General features: G+C 47.4%; 1 protein-coding gene and 1 non-coding gene across 12 annotated transcripts in view; one reads left to right on the forward strand and one right to left on the reverse strand.

The window, feature by feature from the left end:
• The window catches only part of Pms2 (PMS1 homolog 2, mismatch repair system component), a 24,806-nt gene continuing 6,686 nt past the window's right edge, over positions 1-18,120 (reverse strand). For 7 of the 11 annotated variants that reach the window (XM_087577909.1, XM_087577902.1, XM_087577908.1 and 4 more), the window contains 10 exons: positions 17,598-17,765; positions 16,590-16,687; positions 14,866-14,965; positions 11,939-12,023; positions 10,343-10,498; positions 7,227-8,061; positions 5,424-5,591; positions 4,717-4,817; positions 4,430-4,599; positions 12-419 (listed from right to left, as the gene is read on the reverse strand). In XM_087577909.1, coding sequence (XP_087434035.1) covers positions 276-419; positions 4,430-4,599; positions 4,717-4,817; positions 5,424-5,591; positions 7,227-8,061; positions 10,343-10,498; positions 11,939-12,023; positions 14,866-14,965; positions 16,590-16,687; positions 17,598-17,753 — 2,013 coding nt within the window. In that variant the 5' untranslated portion in view covers positions 17,754-17,765 and the 3' untranslated portion in view covers positions 12-275. 11 annotated transcript variants of the gene reach the window in all.
• Positions 13,022-13,154, forward strand: LOC120096114 (small nucleolar RNA SNORA51). Its single transcript, XR_015635017.1, has one exon. It is a non-coding gene; the product is annotated as a small nucleolar RNA SNORA51 (small nucleolar RNA).

The raw sequence follows: 18,120 nt of genomic DNA on the forward strand, positions 1-18,120 counted from the left end.
TGCAGACATGGTGAAAAGGTTTCAAAATATATATATATTTTTGTCCTTGAATTAGAGTCTCACCAATGTAGCTCAGGATAGTCTCAAACTCCTGGGGTGGCTCTCCCAAGTAGCTAGGCCAGAAGCACAGGCCATTATGCCTGGCTACACAGTTTTTAAATGGATCCAGTACATTAAAGTAGCATGCTAGTTTTTGAACAACGATAATCAGATTACGTAAAACCATCTCTCCAAACAGAACAATCTGTAATGAGCTCTATCCCACAAGCGGTCAGTCAGTTCTGGGAGATGACATCCAGATTTGCAATGTGCCTCATGGTCGGCCTTCCGTGGGGGCAGTTCCAGGGGTGGTCCATCTCACCCATGTGGGAGATGAGCTTCTTCATCTCACTTGCACTGAGAGCGGTTCCAATCATCACCTGGGTGTGAGACGAAAGGGGAGAGTCTGGGCTGTTAAAGCATCTTCAGAAGCACGGGGTTCCTTGAGACCAGACAAGACACTTCCTGAAGAACCTTCACCCAGAGGCCCCAACTTCTCGGCACACCAGGCCTTGCTGTTGAGCTCCCCACCCTCACAGCTCGGGCTCTGGTGGCACAGCATCCTGTCTGTCAAGGTCCCACGTGACTTCACTGCTCTCCTCTCACCCAGGCAACCAGAGTGGTCCCGAGTGCCACTCTTCACTCAGCAGGCAGCAAGGAGTTTTATTATATAAGCTTGTTTTTTGGTGTTTGTGTGCGTGCTCACTCATTCCCAAGCACATGGAGGCCAAGGTTGACTGATGCCTGCAGCTGTTTACCTTAGGTTTTGAGACAGGATTCCCTCACTGAACTGTCTCGCTATTTTGGCTAGACTGGCCAGCTGGTGAGCCTGTGTCTCCACTTCCCCATGGCCGGGATTATGATTATGCACCACAACTCCATTTTTACGTGAGCGCTGGGGATTTCCATTTAGAAAGCACTTTACATGCTGCGCTGTCATCCTGTGGTGTTTAGATGTGCTTGGCTGTGGGGAATGGCACTATTAGGAGTCTGGCCTTGTTGGAGGAAGTGTGTCACCGTGGGGGTGGGCTTTGAGGTCCTATGCTCAGAGAAGAGACCCTCGTCCTGGCTGCCTGGGAAGAAGTCTTCTGAATCAAGCTGTAGATCTTTCGATCAAGCTGTAGAACTCTTGGCTCCTCTAACGCCATGTCTGCCTGGACGGTGCCACGCTCCTGCCTTGATAATGGACTGAACTCTGAACCTGTAACCCAGCCCCAATTAAATGTTGTCCTTTATAAGACTTGCCTTGGTCAAGGTGTCTGCTCACAGCAGTGAAACCCTGACTAAGACACATTCCAATCCCTCCTTCTTCCTCTTCTTGAAGATAGGTACGTTTAACCTTGGCTGGCCTGGAACGAATACTCCAGGCCAGCCCTGAGTGCAGGGATCATAGACCTGAGTCACCATGGCAGAGAAACAGCTCTTTCTAAAAGTCTGCCAGGTCACTCACTGCTCTTTTGAGCCCTTCCTTTGCCCAAGTAAAACCTAAGTCCGTGCAGGCCTGTGCTGGTTTGAATGGCAATGGTTCCCTAAGTCATACGCTTGAAGATCTTCTTCCCAGTTGGGGGACTGTTTAGGAAGGATCAGGAAGTGTGGTCTTATGTCACGAGAGGTGGGCTTTGAGATTTCTCCATGCCAGAATTAGTCTCTCCTCTCCCCTCCACCCCACCCTCTCTCTGCTGCCTACAGATCAGAGTGTAAGCTTCTAGCTATTGCTCAGGGCCATGCCTGCCTGCCGCCTGCCGCCTGCCACCTGCTGCCATGCTCCCCACCATGATGATCATGTATTCACCCTCTGAAACTATAAGAAAGCCCCCATCGAATGCTTCCTCTTGTAAGTTGCCTTGGTCCTGGCATCTCTTCACAGCAACAGAACAGTGACAGATAACGTCCCAGTTTGCAGCCATCTTCCTTACCACACTGGCACACTATCCTCATGTGCACATGTACAAAGCAGGCCTTGGAACCAAGGACTAGCCAACCCTGTGCTTGGCATGTGCTTTCCTCCTTCAGGCTCCTGCTCAAATGCCCTGTCTATCTAAATGAAACCATGTTTGCTTCCCTCTCCAGGACACGAGGAGCTTTGTGACATGCATGCAGGTGCAAAGTGGATGGACAGTGCTCCCCAACACTGACACGCTGGGAACAGGTGAACGGGGACACAGATAGCCCTAAACCCCTCTGTTGCCATCTTCCTATTACAGCACATGAAGTGTCCACCAGGTGTCAGCACAGACCTAGACATAGGGACAAAGCTGGGTGCTGTCACCCTGGGCAGAACAATGAGCAAGTTAACACGTTTCATATGGTGTGACTGAGGCATGTGAAGAGCAGAAATGGTGGATCTAGGTGGGAGCAGTAGGAAGAAAGGGCCTGAAGGGACAGAGACAGTGTGGCTGCGGCTGGAGCAGAGTGAAGGACAAAGGGCTGGAAAGGCAAGCAGAGACTGGAACATGTGTCATGTGGACAGCGAGGGTCAGTGCTAGACACAGGCAGGGCTGCATCTGCCAGGGCGGGAGATGTAATCCAAGGCCCCACAGACCTCACTCAGACACACACTGGACAGAGTCTGCCATGACTACCTGCACAGAGCACCCGCTCTGACACTTACTGCCACTGCTAGATAGGGTGGCTTCCATCCACCAAGGACTTACCACTAGAGGTCAAACCTGATCAGCTTCTGGGCACTCTCTTGCATGTGCCTTGTCGCCCTGTCTCTCACTTCTCTGTCTCTCCTGTGTGTGTGTGTGTGTGTGTGTGTGTGTGTGTTGAGCAGGCTACAAACAAAGCTCTTTCTGAGGGCTGGCTAAATGGCTCAGAGGGGGAAGGGCTTGCTGCACAAGCCTGAGTTTGGTCCTCAGAATCCACATAAGGGAAGAAAGAACCAGTTCTCCACAATACTGTCATGTGGTCTCCATACACAGTATGTACATACCCCTTCTCCCTGCCCCACACTATAGCAAACGAAACTTGTCCCTAGAGGAATTTCACCCCGTCTGAAAGCTTTGAGTCATATTGTCCTGGTTAGAGTCCTCATTGTGATGAAGCACTATGACCAAAAGCAACTGGGGAGGAAAGGGTTACTTCACTCACAGTACCATATCTAACTTCATCAAAAGCAGGGAGGGCAGAGAGAACTGATCAGAGGCCATGGAGGGGTGCTGCCTGCTCCTCACGGCTTACTCAGCCTGGATTTTGTTTCTTTTGTTTTTTTTTTTTTTTTTTAAATAGAATCCAGGATCACCAGCCCAGGGCTGGCACCACCCACAATGGGCTGGATTTTCCCTATCAATCTCTAATTAAGAAAATGTCCTGCAGGCCTGCCTACAGCCTGATCTTATGGACCCATTTCCTTAATTGAGGTTCGTTCCTCTCAGATGACTCTAGCTTGTGTCAAGCTGGCATTAAGGCGATCCCAGCAAACATAGGTAAGTCAGATCTGCAGCCCAGACATCCCCCTCAAGCCCGACTGTCATGCGTGTTGCTTTAGACGCTCTACTTAGTGAACAGTGGGTCTCACATACAGCGAGTCTACAGCATAGCTCTTACCCTGCTTGCTTCCCAGAGCTGCCACCCCTCCCTCCCCCTGCACTCCAGGTCTGGTCCCTCTCAGTTAAGCGCTCACTCTCACCGTAAGCCTAGGACTGGGCTGTCCTCTGGGTGCTACTGTGCTCTCTCGCCTCGGGCAGAGCTGCATGTCAGGAACATGTCACCCCTGGAGGCTCTATCTCCCAGTCAGGGGCTCAGATGGCACTCACCTCCTTGTCCCCATGGTCTCTGTGGTCACATGCTGTTGGAGCGTCTGTACTTACTGCCATCTAAGAGCTCATTCGTGCCTGTTTCTCTCACCTCCCTTACCTCTATGTCCCCATACAGGACAGCTTCCTACATGGGCTTAAGGAACTGCTGGATAATACCGGACTGTGGCCATGTGACAGAGGTTCTTACCTTACTTGGATGCTGGGTGATAGTCAGCCATAATTACCATTTCCCACACAAATATGAGAGGCACAGGACTCAGTCCAGTGACTGCAAACAGCCCTTGTGGGAGGCTCTGTTTGCATTTTGATGGTGTTGCCTCAGCCTGAAGGCCGGAAATCTTTGTCAGTGCAGGCTGGCATTACACATAAGGCCATGACTGAAGCAGGGACACCCAAAGCTGACCGCTGGGCTCCGGAAAACTGAGGTGAAACACTGCTTAGCATCACAGAGAATCAACAGCAAACCTGACCTGGAGGTCAGACCTGGCTGCCATGCCAAGCCAACAAAGTGGCTGTCCATGACTTGTGACCATCAGAAGGCGCGGAACAGCGTCAGCCAAGCCAAGAGCTGAGCCGAGAGCCCCTGGGCCCTCAGCCCCACTCCCGGGAGTGCAGCTTGTCTTACTTACAGACTTCCGACACGCTCGGGAAGCAAACATCTGTCTGACTCTCGAGGGCCGGCACATGACCCCAGGGCTGTCACTGAGCATAAAGATCAGTTCATCGATATCTTGGGGTCCAAAGGTCCAGTTTTTACTAGTGGGTAAGGAAATCAGTTTAGCCCTTTCAGTGACTGGAGCTAAAAGAAAAAAAAAAATTGAGGAAAATCCATTACTGGAGAAAAGCATTTCTGTCTGTGGCACACGCCTGTATGTCCCTAAAATACAGTACCCTACAGTCCTACATGTTAACTCACCATCTTCATCAATGATAAAGTCAAAGCCATTCTTTCTGAATATTTCCAGATTTTCTATCAGCACAGCTTCATTGACAGCAGTTAAGTTCAGAGTCTGGGGACTGGAGAACAGGAGATTCAGACTGTGATATAAACTATAATCCAGGGCAAGCATGTACCTACAGAGTAGGACTGAAAGCGAAATAATGCTACCACGGTTATGGACCAGACACGCACGACCTTTATCCCAGCACCTGGGAGGCACAGGCAGGTCTCTGTGAGTTTGAGGTCGGCCTGGTCTACACGGTGAGAGGTGTGCACTACTCTACACCAGGCCTAATCTATTCAGTTACCCTCCACCAACAGTATTTTCTGGCCACCCGGTGAACATCATTTCAAATGGCTAAAGGGTGGAGACGTCTAGTGTGAAACTTCAGGCAGGTTGGCTGACTTCCCTGCCTATGCCATTTTCTCACTGTGAGCAGCAATGGCAACAGGAACTCCCTGGTGTGATGACTTGGATCAGATGAATACATTCCCTCAACAGTTCTCCATGTAACAGGGACTCGATGAGAGGGGCTGTGATTATCATTATGTGGAAAGTATGAACATGGGTTGTGCAGGTATCTATGCAAGCCCACATGTATGCATGTCTGCACACGGCTGCTGGCACAAGCTGCTTCATCTGAAGTGGTGCACTGCGAGCCCTGAAGCTTGGGTGAACCCACGTGATGAGCCTCTGAGCCTGGAGCACCGTGTGCTGCTGCAGCATCTCAAAGTTGTACTTCTCGTCGGCGGCGTGCTGGTCCACCAGGAAGAGGTCCTCCTTCAGTTTGGTTACGATGAATCCCAGGTTAAACTGACCCAAGATCTCCATCTCTGCGAACATCGACTTCCTGAAAAACACCGTCACAGAATCTCTCTGAGGTTATCTCTGACTGTAAGACAGAACATGGTGATTAAAAAACATAAGGCGCTATGAGAGCATGAACTAGAAAAGGTTCCTAAGCAAAGCCTCAATAGTCCATACAGTCAGTGCTCCGGAGATGTCTTACTGATCACCACCAACATCAGGCATATGTGTTTCTAGACCTTTGCTCATGTATGGATCTATGTTTTAAAAATGAAGAGAACTAGGCAACTTTGTTCTGCTTTCTGCTCTAGTCTTATTATTTAATACACCATGGACTCTTTATTAGGTACAGGCACATACAGACCTAGAAACACACATAGATCTTTTTAACTGTTTCTCACTATGTTGTCTAGGCTTTGACCTCCTCCTCCTCCAGCCTGCTGAGCAGCTGAAATTACAGCTGCCATGTCACCAACTTTAGATCTACTACTACCTTCCTTTTCTTTTTTTCTTTTTCTTTCTTTCTTTTTTTTTTTTTGAGACAGAGTCTCATTTTGTTACTCGTCCTGGCCTTGACCCTACCGTCCTCCTACTTCAGCTTCCCGGGAGCTGATTCTTTGTTCTCAATGACGGTCCTAGAATTCAGTATGTAAACACCATAGTTCATCTGATACATTCTCTCCTGATGGACATTCAGTTGTTTCTAAACTCATAACGCACGTAAGGCACCGATAAACTCTAGGAGAAATGCTCATGTGGCTGAGCCACCAGCAAAGCCCAGTGAAGACAGTGATGTAGAACCAGCACTTGATCTGAACTAGCAAGACATCCTGGGGAACGATCTCAATCTGCCCCACTTCCCGGGCTGGCAACCTGGGGGAAAAGCTGTACTAGTTCAATGACGGGGTTAACTGAATCTTTGATAGGTCTCTTCTACAACACACACAACTGGGAGCCAGGCATGGTGGTACACATCTGTATCTCAGCACTAAGGAGATTAAGGCAACACAGTCATAAATTCAAAGTCAGTTTTGGCATACGTGAGGACTTCCAAACAAACCACACACGCACACAGGACAGGAATGTATTTACAATCCCAGCAACTGGGAGGCAAAGGTAAGATCAGGAGCTCAAGGTCATCTTCAGGACCACAGTGAGTTTCAGGCCAGTCTGGGTTACCATGAAACCCTGTCTCAAAAACAAAACTAAACCAAACGAAACCAGGAGAACTGACATTATACATGTGAAAGGCAAGGAGAAGTTACTGACTAGAGACATCTCGGCCAAAAAGAGATTAAAGAGCAAATGACCACTCTATGGGGTCAAAAACCAACCTAAATTCAGTATCAAAATCATCTGATACTGATGGGGGTGGGGTGGGGGGGTGAGGAGGGAGGGAGAGGAAGGAACAAGTCTATTAGGGAGCCTGTGATGTGGGGAAGCCCCCATGTGGGGTTGTCTCCACAGGAATCTCAAGCCATTGGATGGATCCTGGTGCTGAGGGAGGGCCACACTTGAGTCCTACTCCAGAAAGGAGGAGACCATCCACACAGTGCAAGAAATAAGACATACAAGATATCTAGAGAAGCCAATACTGAAGCTATACAAAGTCAGCCTTCACTTAGTCAAAGTAACCAATCACAAGCCTGACCAAATTACTGTTAAGAACAAACAGTACCTAATCTCTCTTCTGAGTTCATCTTCTGCTGCTTGATTTTCTCCAGGGCAAATCTTGGCCCTAAATTTCCTGTAATTGTGTTCGCTTTTGCTCTGCTGCTTCAGGTGCTGTAACTGCTTCATTTGTTTAGCTAAAGAGCTCAGAGAGAAGTCAAGGAGCACTATTTTCTTATTAATTTTTACAGCTACGTCAACCTCAGCTGCTGAGGTGTTCTGAGGAACGCCAACATTTGAAGGCCTGTCCTCTGTCCTGAAACGCTTAGCATTTGAGGGAGAGAGCCGAGTTGGTGGAAGTGAAGCTCGACATTTATATCCATTGTCTTCTGGCTTCAAATGGTGTCCTGTACCTGAAAGGTGGTCATCCACTTCAAGGAACTGCTCGCCACAGTTTGTGTTTTCCTGAGAAGGTCTGTCCTCTGGGGAGCTCACGTTGCAGTCACTGCTAAAGCTACTGGCCACTTCTGGGGTGCTGAACCCTTCCTCAGAGCCAGCTGAGGTGCTGCTAAGCCCTGAGTCCTTTTCTCCTTTTTCTCTGTCCATACAGTCACCAGGGCTATCCGTGGGACTCACCAATTTGTCCTGTGAGCCACACAGGCCTCTATAAGAGATGATGTCTGAAGGACAAGATGATGATACACCCCTTTTCTGACTTGGAAAACTCTGTTTCAGTTCAGGAGTCTCTGGGCCCCAAGACTTGGTCTCTGTGGTACGATGAAGAGAATAGGCCTCTCTCAGCCTAGACACAGATGCTACCCTTTTCTCTTCCGCTGTGATCCTCAATGAAGGAGAGTTCTCTTGCTCTCCTACTTCTGCGGTATGTAGCTTTACTAAGTTACCTTGCAGGAGAGAACAGAAAGAAGGATCAGGGAGCGTACTGAACAGGAACAAGAGGACAGGCACTTCACAAAGCACGAGGCCAAACCGCAAATAAAATACAGCAACCCTGGCCAGAACCCACCATAAAGGGGTGTACATGAAACCGAAATGTATGTGCATCTGTGACCCAGCTCTGTTCCTCCGTCGGAAATGCCTACCCATGCTGAGTGTGGTGCCACACGCCCATGATCCCTGCACTGAGAAGGCTGGGAGAGAATCCCAGGCTGGCCTGTGTGGAACACGGAGACACTCTGTCTCAAAGAAACAGAACCAGAGCTGGAGAGATGACGCCTCAGTTAAGAGCGCTTTTCACTTTCCCAGAGGACTTGAAGTCAGTTCCCAGCACCCATGAGGGCAGCTCACAACCATCTGTAACTGCAAAGACACTTCTGGGCTCTGAGTATTGCATAGACACGGCGCACGTGCGCGCGCGCGCACACGCACACACACACACACACACACACACACACCAGGCACACACACACACACCAGGCACACACACACACACCAGGCACACACACACACACCAGGCACACACACACACACACACACACACACACACCAGGCACACACACACACACCAGGCACACACACACACACACACACACACACACACACACACACACACACAGGTATTTGTGTGGTATTTGACTTGAGTGGAACACTGTATAGTCATGAGAAGGAATGGATGTATGCATGGCTGGCCACATATGACTTTGATGGATTCCATAAGATAAGCACAAGACAGTACAAACTGAATGACTCCAAGTCTACCAGTCTCAGTCTGCTTCTGTCTCTCTATAGAGCCACAGCTAAGATGGAACTATGTAGCCCAGGCTTGCCCTCAACTGTAGATCTTCCCACCTTAGTCTTACAAATGTTGGGATTGTAGGCATCTGTCACCACATGGTCTTCATAAACCTTTAAAAAATGTCTGTGACAGTACACGTGCACGTGTGCTTCACGTGCTATGAGTATGAAGGTCAGGACAACCTTAAGTGACAACCAAGTGATAATCCTCGTCTTTCACCTTAAGACTTTTTTTAGGCAGGGTCTCACTATGTCTCCCTGATTGGCCTGGAACTCACTCTGTAGACCAGGCTGGTCTCGACCCACAGAGATCCACCTGCCTCTGCCTCCTGAATGCTGGGAATAAAGCTGTGCACCATCATGCATAGCCTCTAATAAATATACTTTCTACCATGATGTTTTCTCTTTACTAAAAGGATTCTACTTCATGTCAAAAATCACCGTTAGAAAAAAAAAGGACGTATCATAGCATCACTACAGCAGGCCCATCACTACAGCAGGCCCAATCACTACAGCAGGCCCAATCACTACAGCAGGCCCCATCACTACGGCAGGCCCCATCACTACAGCAGGCCCCATCACTACGGTAGGCTCCATCACCATAGCAGGCTCCATCACTACAGCAGGCCCATCACTACGGCAGGCTCCATCACTACAGCAGGCCCCATCACTACGGTAGGCTCCATCACCATAGCAGGCTCCATCACTACAGCAGGCCCATCACTACGGCAGGCTCCATCACTACAGCAGGCCCAATCACTACAGCAGGCCCATCACTACGGCAGGCCCCATCACTACAGCAGGCCCCATCACTACAGCAGGCCCATCACTACGGCAGGCTCCATCACTACAGCAGGCCCAATCACTACAGCAGGCCCCATCACTACAGCAGGCCCCATCACTACAGCAGGCCCATCACTACGGCAGGCCCCATCACTACAGCAGGCCCATCACTACGGCAGGCTCCATCACTACAGCAGGCCCATCACTACGGCAGGCCCAATCACTACAGCAGGCCCATCACTACGGCAGGCCCCATCACTACGGCAGGCCCATCACTACAGCAGGCCCCATCACTACGGCAGGCTCCATCACCACAGCAGGCTCCATCACCATAGCAGGCTCCATCACTACGGCAGGCCCATCACTACAGCAGGCTCCATCACCACAGCAGGCTCCATTACTACAGCAGGCCCAATCACTACAGCAGGCCCCATCACTACGGCAGGCCCATCACTACAGCAGGCCCCATCACTACGACAGGCTCCATCACTACAGCAGGCCCATCACTACAGCAGGCTCCATCACCACAGCAGGCTCCATTACTACGGCAGGCCCCATCACTACAGCAGGCTCCATCACTACAGCAGGCCCCATCACCACAGCAGGCTCCATTACTACAGCAGGCCCATCACTGTGCAGTTTTCTCACCTTCGACATTCAGCAGTGGCTGCTGGTTGACACTAAGCTTGTTTGCATCACTGTCGAACATTCCCATCAAGGACGTCTTTAAAACTGCCAGCAAAAGCTTCTCTTCCTGTAGTAAAATCTGCCTTTTATCTGGGGTCACGTTAATATCCACACATTCTAAGGCAAAGAAGAAAAGACAGGCTTGAGCTCACCGTTAGCAACACGATTTTAACCATTTAATATTGCATTCATTTGTACTAGTGATTAAAACCAATCAAGATTAACACAAGGTGTCCAGACTAATATTCATAAATTGCAAATTTTGGGGGGAGTGTGCGTGTTGTGTGGCTGAACATACATGTGCGTGTATGGAGGCCAGAGGTTGACATCAAGTATCTTCCTTAATTTCTTCTCCACCTAATCTGAGTCTGGAGCTCACCAATGTGGCTAGACTGGTTGGGTGACTAGCTCTAGTATTCTCCTACTGCTCCCTCCTAGCCCTGGGATTACAGGCATGTGCTGCTGTACCCAGCTTTTCCATGTGTGCTGGGGATCTGAACTATGGTCCTCACACTTGCCCATTAAGCACTTTACCTACTGAGTCGTCTCACCAGCCCATAAAGATACCTCTTTAAATAAATGAGGAAAATAATCATCATATTTACTTTAGACATTTTATTATTAGATCATCACTATCTTTCTTAGACAGTGTTTCATTAGCCCGGGCTGATCCTGACCCTGTTAGGTAGTTTAGAATTATCGGACAGCTATCCTGGAGTATGAAGCGGCAGCAGAAACAAGAGAGACTACCTCAAGCTGAAGAGATGGCTTAGAGGTTAAGAGCATGGACTAGTCTTCCAGACTTGGATTCCCAGAGCCACTCCATCAGGCCTCTGTGGGTACCTGCACTGAGTGTATGTGTGTGTGCGCGCACACGTGCTTGCGCACATGCATGTGCACACAGATGCTCATGAGGACAGAGAGCGCTGCTGGGTTTCCTGGAGCTGGAGTTACGGGCTGTCAGTTATGAGTTGCCTGACGTCAGTGCTGGACCCAGGCTCCAGTGCGCTGCAAACACAGCAAGAGCTTTGCCCAAGAAGCCAGTTCCCCAGGCCCCCAAATTATGGTGGGTTGTTTTTTTAAAAGTAATTTTTAATGACACTGAAAATAAAATGTTCACATCTAACAATAAAGACCAAAAATTATTTTCTTCCACAAGTGTTAATGTGTCTGAGTGCTTGTTTGCACACGTGTGAATGGGCATTACTATGTCAAGAAAGGCATATACATATATAAAACATATACATATACATATAAAAAAATGTGGATCTAAAGAAGTCAGAATTTGACAATTACAAAGAAAAAATACATACAAAATTGATTCTTTTCAAAATCATGGAGAACCTATAAGTACTCTTTCTCCCTTTGTTCAAATTTAAAGTTACCTTTCCTAATAATACAATGAACATTGTTTCAAACTGAATGCAGAATGGTGAGTATAAAATGTAAAATTACATGATTGTCAGTTATTTTCTATTGTTATGTTAGAGCTTTATAATTTCATTTTATCTTTTAAGAATAAGCCAAACTTTTTATTGAAACCTTAATGGAACTTACCCGAGTCCACGGACACGTTAAGAACGACAAATGGATACTGGTGCCGATTATACATGTGGTAGACCTCATTCACCAGTCTAGAGACCTGTGTAAGAAACACGGTTCAGAAAAGCATTTTCCCAGAGTTTTATGTAGCGTACCTAAGGATGACCTCAGACTTCCGGTCCTCCTGCTCCCCCTTGAGTGCCAGGATTATAGGCATACGCCAGCACTCTTAGTCAGTGCAGTGCTACAGACAGAATTCGGGGCTTAGTGCACACTAAGGAAGCACTTTATCATCTGGACTGCACTCCCAGCTCCTAGTACAGCTTTATTAATGTAAGATTGGTACGCAATGAACTGCATGGACTTCATATAGGATTTAGCTAGGCTTTAACATACAGGCCTGCAATCCCAGGTACTCTAGAGGCTGAGGCAGGAAGATGGAAAGTTCAAGGCCAGCCTGGACTCTGGTGGATTCACTGTCGACCAGGGTAATTTAGTGAGACCTACAGAATGGGAGTGGGATACATAGCTCAGTCCTACAACATTTGCCAAATGTGAGAGAGCCTGGCTTCAATATTCACCACTGAGGAAACAACAAAAACCTCTACAATCTGATGTCTTAACACACATGCAAATAAAGACATATATACATACACATACTTTTGAAGGTATTCTACAATCAAAATAATATACACACTATTAAAAAAGTTTCCTTATATTCTTCAGAAGGATTTGTTTGTTTCAGGGCTTGCTGTGTAGCCAGGCTCTCCTCAAACTCTGTCTTCTGACTTCAGCCTTCCCAGTAGAATTCCATTCAAGAACAAACACACCTCACTAAAGGGCTCAGAGGTAAAGCGACTGGATAAATAGACTCCTAAAACTGAATCTTCCCAATCCAAAGATATTACTCAAGAACCTTCTGTCAGGTATGGTGATGGACACTCACATTCCCAGTACTGTAGGGTGATGTCTATATGCAGGTGAGGACTGACACAAGTTAGATCAAGGCCCATGATTGGACAGTGAAAAGTAAGGCAGGGACAAAGTTTGGTAAGGCGAGAGAAGAGGAAGGAAGAGAAGAAGCAAGATGGAGACAGAGGCCTCCTTGTGCTTACCACAGGCTGTGTTCGTGCACTGACTGTATAGAAAGAGAAGGCAGAATAAACCTACCCTGTGTACACCTCAGCCTAGGCCACCGTGCCTGGTCTGTATTGTGAATGGGTAGACATGGATTTGAGGAAAAAAAAAAAAAAAAGACGGAGACAGAGAAGGATAACCCAGATCTGGGTGTCTTAAATGGCCATAGGTGGTTATGAATATTTCTTAAGGGGTGGATTTCTATAGGTCAATTTATCTCATCGAGTTTTGATTTTAACGGGTCGCTGTGAGTTTATACCATAACTACCAGGGGGCGGATGCTGGGAGCGTGGGCAGAGTCCGAGACAGGGAGCCTCGATTGCCCAGCTGCTGCTGGGCCTCCAGTGTCCAGATTTTACCGGATAACTGGGACCAGTGAGTTCCCGGCTGGCCAGCTGGGAAAGGGCCACTAGCAATGGGAGCGGAGAGACTGCTGGGGCTAGAGGCTAGGTAGAGGTAACGTGGTGTGGTGCCACACTAGAACTGGCTGCCGCTGAGACGAAGGTACCCTGCAGATGCCATGTGGCCCTATGGTGCTGGCCCTAGTGCAGGAATAAAAAGGTCCAATTTTTTAATAATTACCGCAACACTGTACTTGCGGAAGAAAGACTGAGAGGTAGCTAAGTAGGTGGATGGATGAATAGACAGACAGAATGCAGGTGTAGTTCAATGTTTGTACAGCATGTTCAAGTGTACTTAGGTATACAGTTATATGATATTACAATATAATTATTAAATGGTATTAGAGATAAATCACACTAATTTTAAAATGTAGAAATTGGGTTGCACTCAAAATCTGATAGAATTTTAAAGCATCAAAAATCACCAAGGTCACCAAGGTTGCTGGGAATGCAGAAGTCAGAGCCAAGTCATTAAAGCCTCAAAAGGATACTGGATAACTGGTTCTGTCTAAGACAGAGCGAATCTGGGCCCTCATTTTCCTGTAAAATTGACAAAGGGAAGAGAAAAATAACACAAACGAACGCATGTGGTCAGTCTACAGTAGGAAGCTTAGACAATGACTTAGAATGTTTACTTTTTTCTAGTAGTGATATTTCTACAATAATAAGCATATTAAGAGTAAGTACTTTTATACACACATTAAACTGAAACTAACCTTTCTTAAACGCATGTGCAGATGCTTTGCCTGCATGTACCTATGTATGCCTATGTATCACGTATTGGCCTAGTGTCTGAAGAGGACAGAAGAGGGTATCGGGTCCTCTGAGACTGGAGCTATGGGCAGTTTTGAACCTCCATGTGGTGCTGTGAATTGAACGCTGGCTGTTTTTAATCTCTCTAGTCCACATATAAGACGATTTTAAAAAAGGTTTATTTATTTATTGTGTACACAATGTTCTGCCTGCATGTACGCCTGCACATCATAGAGGGCACCAGCCCCCACTACGGACGGTTGAGAGCCACCACGTGGTTGCTGGGAATTCAACTTGGACCTCTGGAAGAGCAGGGAGTGCTTTCAACTCCTGAGCCATCCCTCCAGCTCCCAAATAAGATAACGTTAAAGGCACGTTTCTGTGTCCATTCCAAGTTCCCGTATCAGACAGTCATGAAGTAATGCGGAGATAGCCCAGTGAGTGAATGTTTGCCTTGCATGCATAAAGCCCTGGTTTAATTACCAGTACCACATAAACCAGGCCTGGTGGTCCAAACCTGTAACCCCAGCACTCAGAAGGAGTAGGGGAGGATCAGATGTCCAAGGGTAGCCCTGGCTACAAAGGAAGTTTGAGGCCACAGAGGGCCGCATGAGCCTATCTCAAACCGGGCAAGCAGACAATGAAAAATACCTTCGCTGGGTCACAAGGCCGCTGATTGATGAAGAAAAACTGTCTGTCTGTTGAACTCCTCCCGGCACCATGCGTGCACTGTGAAATGAAGCCTGAAATGCTGTCAAAGGAATTCAGGAAGGACAGTTACGGCATGAGAACAATTATAACAACACATGACACATTTCCCCCTTTGAGGCAGAGCCTCCCCATATAGTTCATGATCTCATGATCGTATTGCCTAAGCCTCCTGGGTGCTAGGATTACAAGTATGTGCCCTGGTGCCCAGCTTAGCACAGGACACATTCTTTAAATCAAGTCAGAATAGAACAGCTGGTGACCCACCACCAGAACAAATCCCACATGAACAGAATCAGTCACACACCCTTACCGTGTTAAGAAAAAAGGCTAGGTCATTAGTAAAGTACTTGTTGCGTGAACACTTGAACCCGATTAGTCTCCAGAATCCAGTTAAAACAAGATTCAAGCATGGCGGTGCACACTTGACCCCAGTGCTGAGAAGGTAGAAACAGACATTTATCTAGGTCTTACTGGCTGGCCAGCCTAGCCTACTTGATGAAATCCAGGCCACTGAGATCCCTTCTCAGAAAATAAGGTGAGGGGGCTGGAGGGATGGCTCAGCGGTTAACAGCACTAGCTGCTCTTCCAGGGGTCCTGAGTTCAATTCCCAGCACCCACATGGTGGCTCACAACCATCTGTAAAGGGATCCATCTGCTATGAAGCCATACATGCAAACAGAACACTCATGATCATAGAAATGCCTAAATAAATAAATCTTTTTAAAAAATAGGGTGAATGGTGTCTGAACAAGACACTAGCAATTGGACCTTGGGCCTCCACACACATGTATGCAAACAAAATCTGCTTAGTCAGCCTCCTTTGTATAATTTTTCACAGTCAAAGAGTGAAAAGAACTCATTTTCCATAAGCATAAAATTAAAAATATAACAAAATATTTTCATTCCCAAACATTAACTTATATGAAGGTATGTGCGTTGTTATAAGATTTCTTGCTCTGCATGAGTCCCACCCCAGGATTGCGTGCAAAGGTAAAATATATTCAACCAGAGTCACCTTGGCAAGAGGGACTCTCAGTGAGAAACTGCATTTATCGGACTGGCCCATGGGCACATCTGTGGGGCAGTTTCTTGACCGATGACTGAAGTGGGAGGGCCCAGCCAACTGCAGGGGTGCATAGGCAAACTGACCAATCCATGGGAAATGAGCCAATAAGCAGTGTTTCTGTGTGGTCTCCACTTTGGTTCTGGCCGTGAATTCCCTTGATAACTTTAGATGTGAGCTGAAATAAGTGCCCCCCCCCCCCCCAGCTACTTTTGGTCAGGGTGTTTACCACAGACAGTACAACACCATCTTTGCAATTTATAATAGGCTGAAACTCAAGTGTAGAAATAAACAATACAGACCTTCACAGGGAAGTGTCTATACTTCCTACATGAAACATAATGGAGCTGGTCAAACATCGTATGTAGAATAATTAAAAAATTATTCTAACCCAAAGTAGACTAATTTAACAGAAAACCCTCTTAAAAGTACCAGTCACCCAGCCCACTGTCTGAATTAAGCCATAGTTTTCATTATCCATTCTCTCTAAGCTGTACACAATCACTTTACGCCTTAAAATCACTATTCACACAAACACACACAATAAACACCACCCTCAGGAGAGCTGGCTGCAGTCTGCCGGCAGCAACCGTGTACTTACCGGAAAGGACTCTGCGGGGTCCCGCAAGCGCTCAGGCAGTACTCTTCACAGACGGAGTCACTAGGGGGCAGCTGCACAAAAGGAACGAGGCTCTGCAGCTGAAAGGCACCAAGACAAACGGTTACTTCTGAGAGTAATAGCAGCAAACTTCAGCGAAGATAAAATATGGTTTCTTCCCAGGGTAAGCTATGCTCATTCAGAGCACACACACAAAAAGATAAAATAAAATCCAAAGACCTTACAACTATTTACAGTGCGACGACTTCAATCTGTTCACCAGAAAAATGAACCACCAAGCTCTTACTTTATGACATTATGTTTTTCAGAGAGAGAGAGAGAGAGAGAGAGAGAGAGAGAGAGAGAGACAGAGAATATTAGAGGATACAGTTTTTCATTTTTTAAAAAATAAAATTTTGGGCTGGAGAGATGGCTCAGTGGTTAAGAGCACTGACTGTTCTTCCAAAGGTTCTGAGTTCAAATCTCAGCAACCACACGGTGGCTCACAACCATCTGTAATTAAATCTGATGCCCTCTTCTAGGATGTCTGAAGACAGCTACAGTGTATTTATATATAATAAATAAATAGTCTTTTAAAAAAAATAAAATTTAAAAAAATCTTTAGCTCGCAGACATTAATTTTAGCCATAGGGTACTGAAATGTCTCCTTTTGAGGTTTATTAGTCTCTGTGAAGGACGACAAAACCTGCTACAATCACTAGAACAAAACAGTAAGAACACGACCACCACTCTCGGGGCTGGAGACAGCTCAGGGGTGGGAGCATACACTTCTCTTCCACTGGCTCCAAGTCCACTCCCAGCACTCTGTCGGGTGCTCACATTCACCTCTAACTCCACTCCACGGAGAGCCAACACCTCTGGCCTCTGCAGGCACCAGTACGGCCCTGTGCGCGCGCACACACACACACACACACACACACACACACACACACACAATTAAAACAATAAATCTGAAAACAAAAACATTTTCCGTAGCTGGCTGGCCCCTACCTGCTTCTGGCCGAACACAGACCCGATATTTTCCTTCATGCCGGAGCTTCCGCTCGTGCACACCACAGGCTGCCGTTTCCCCTGTCCGAGCTGATTAGTGCAGCTCACACGGATGCCGGCTGAAATGATGCAGTACGCCTGTAAGACCTGGACCATTTTGGCATACTCCTGTTTGAGAAACACAAGACTCAAGATTACTTTGATCTTACAGGACCTGCACGGCTAAACTTAGAGCACCTGACTCAAGGTTCTACTCCGCCTTCAAAATAAAATGAAGGAAGAATCTTTGACACAAGGATCTGTGCAGAATCGTCCCCACGTGTGCTCTAAAGTACAGCTTGGCTCTGACTTCTAGTCACCGCCTTCTCATTTTCTGGAGGTTGGCTGGCAGGTGCTTCATTACCAAGAAGTACATTCTAGGGGCCGGGGAGCTAACTCAATCAGTCAAATGCTTGCTGGGCAAGCCTGAGCACCCGAGCCTCGTGTGAAACCGTCGGGGTTAGTGGGACACACCTAGCAAGGT

Source organism: Rattus norvegicus, chromosome 12 (genome assembly GCF_021556685.1).
Source record: "Rattus norvegicus strain SHRSP/BbbUtx chromosome 12, alternate assembly SHRSP_T2T, whole genome shotgun sequence".
In the NCBI taxonomy this organism is placed as follows: domain Eukaryota; kingdom Metazoa; phylum Chordata; class Mammalia; order Rodentia; family Muridae; genus Rattus; species Rattus norvegicus.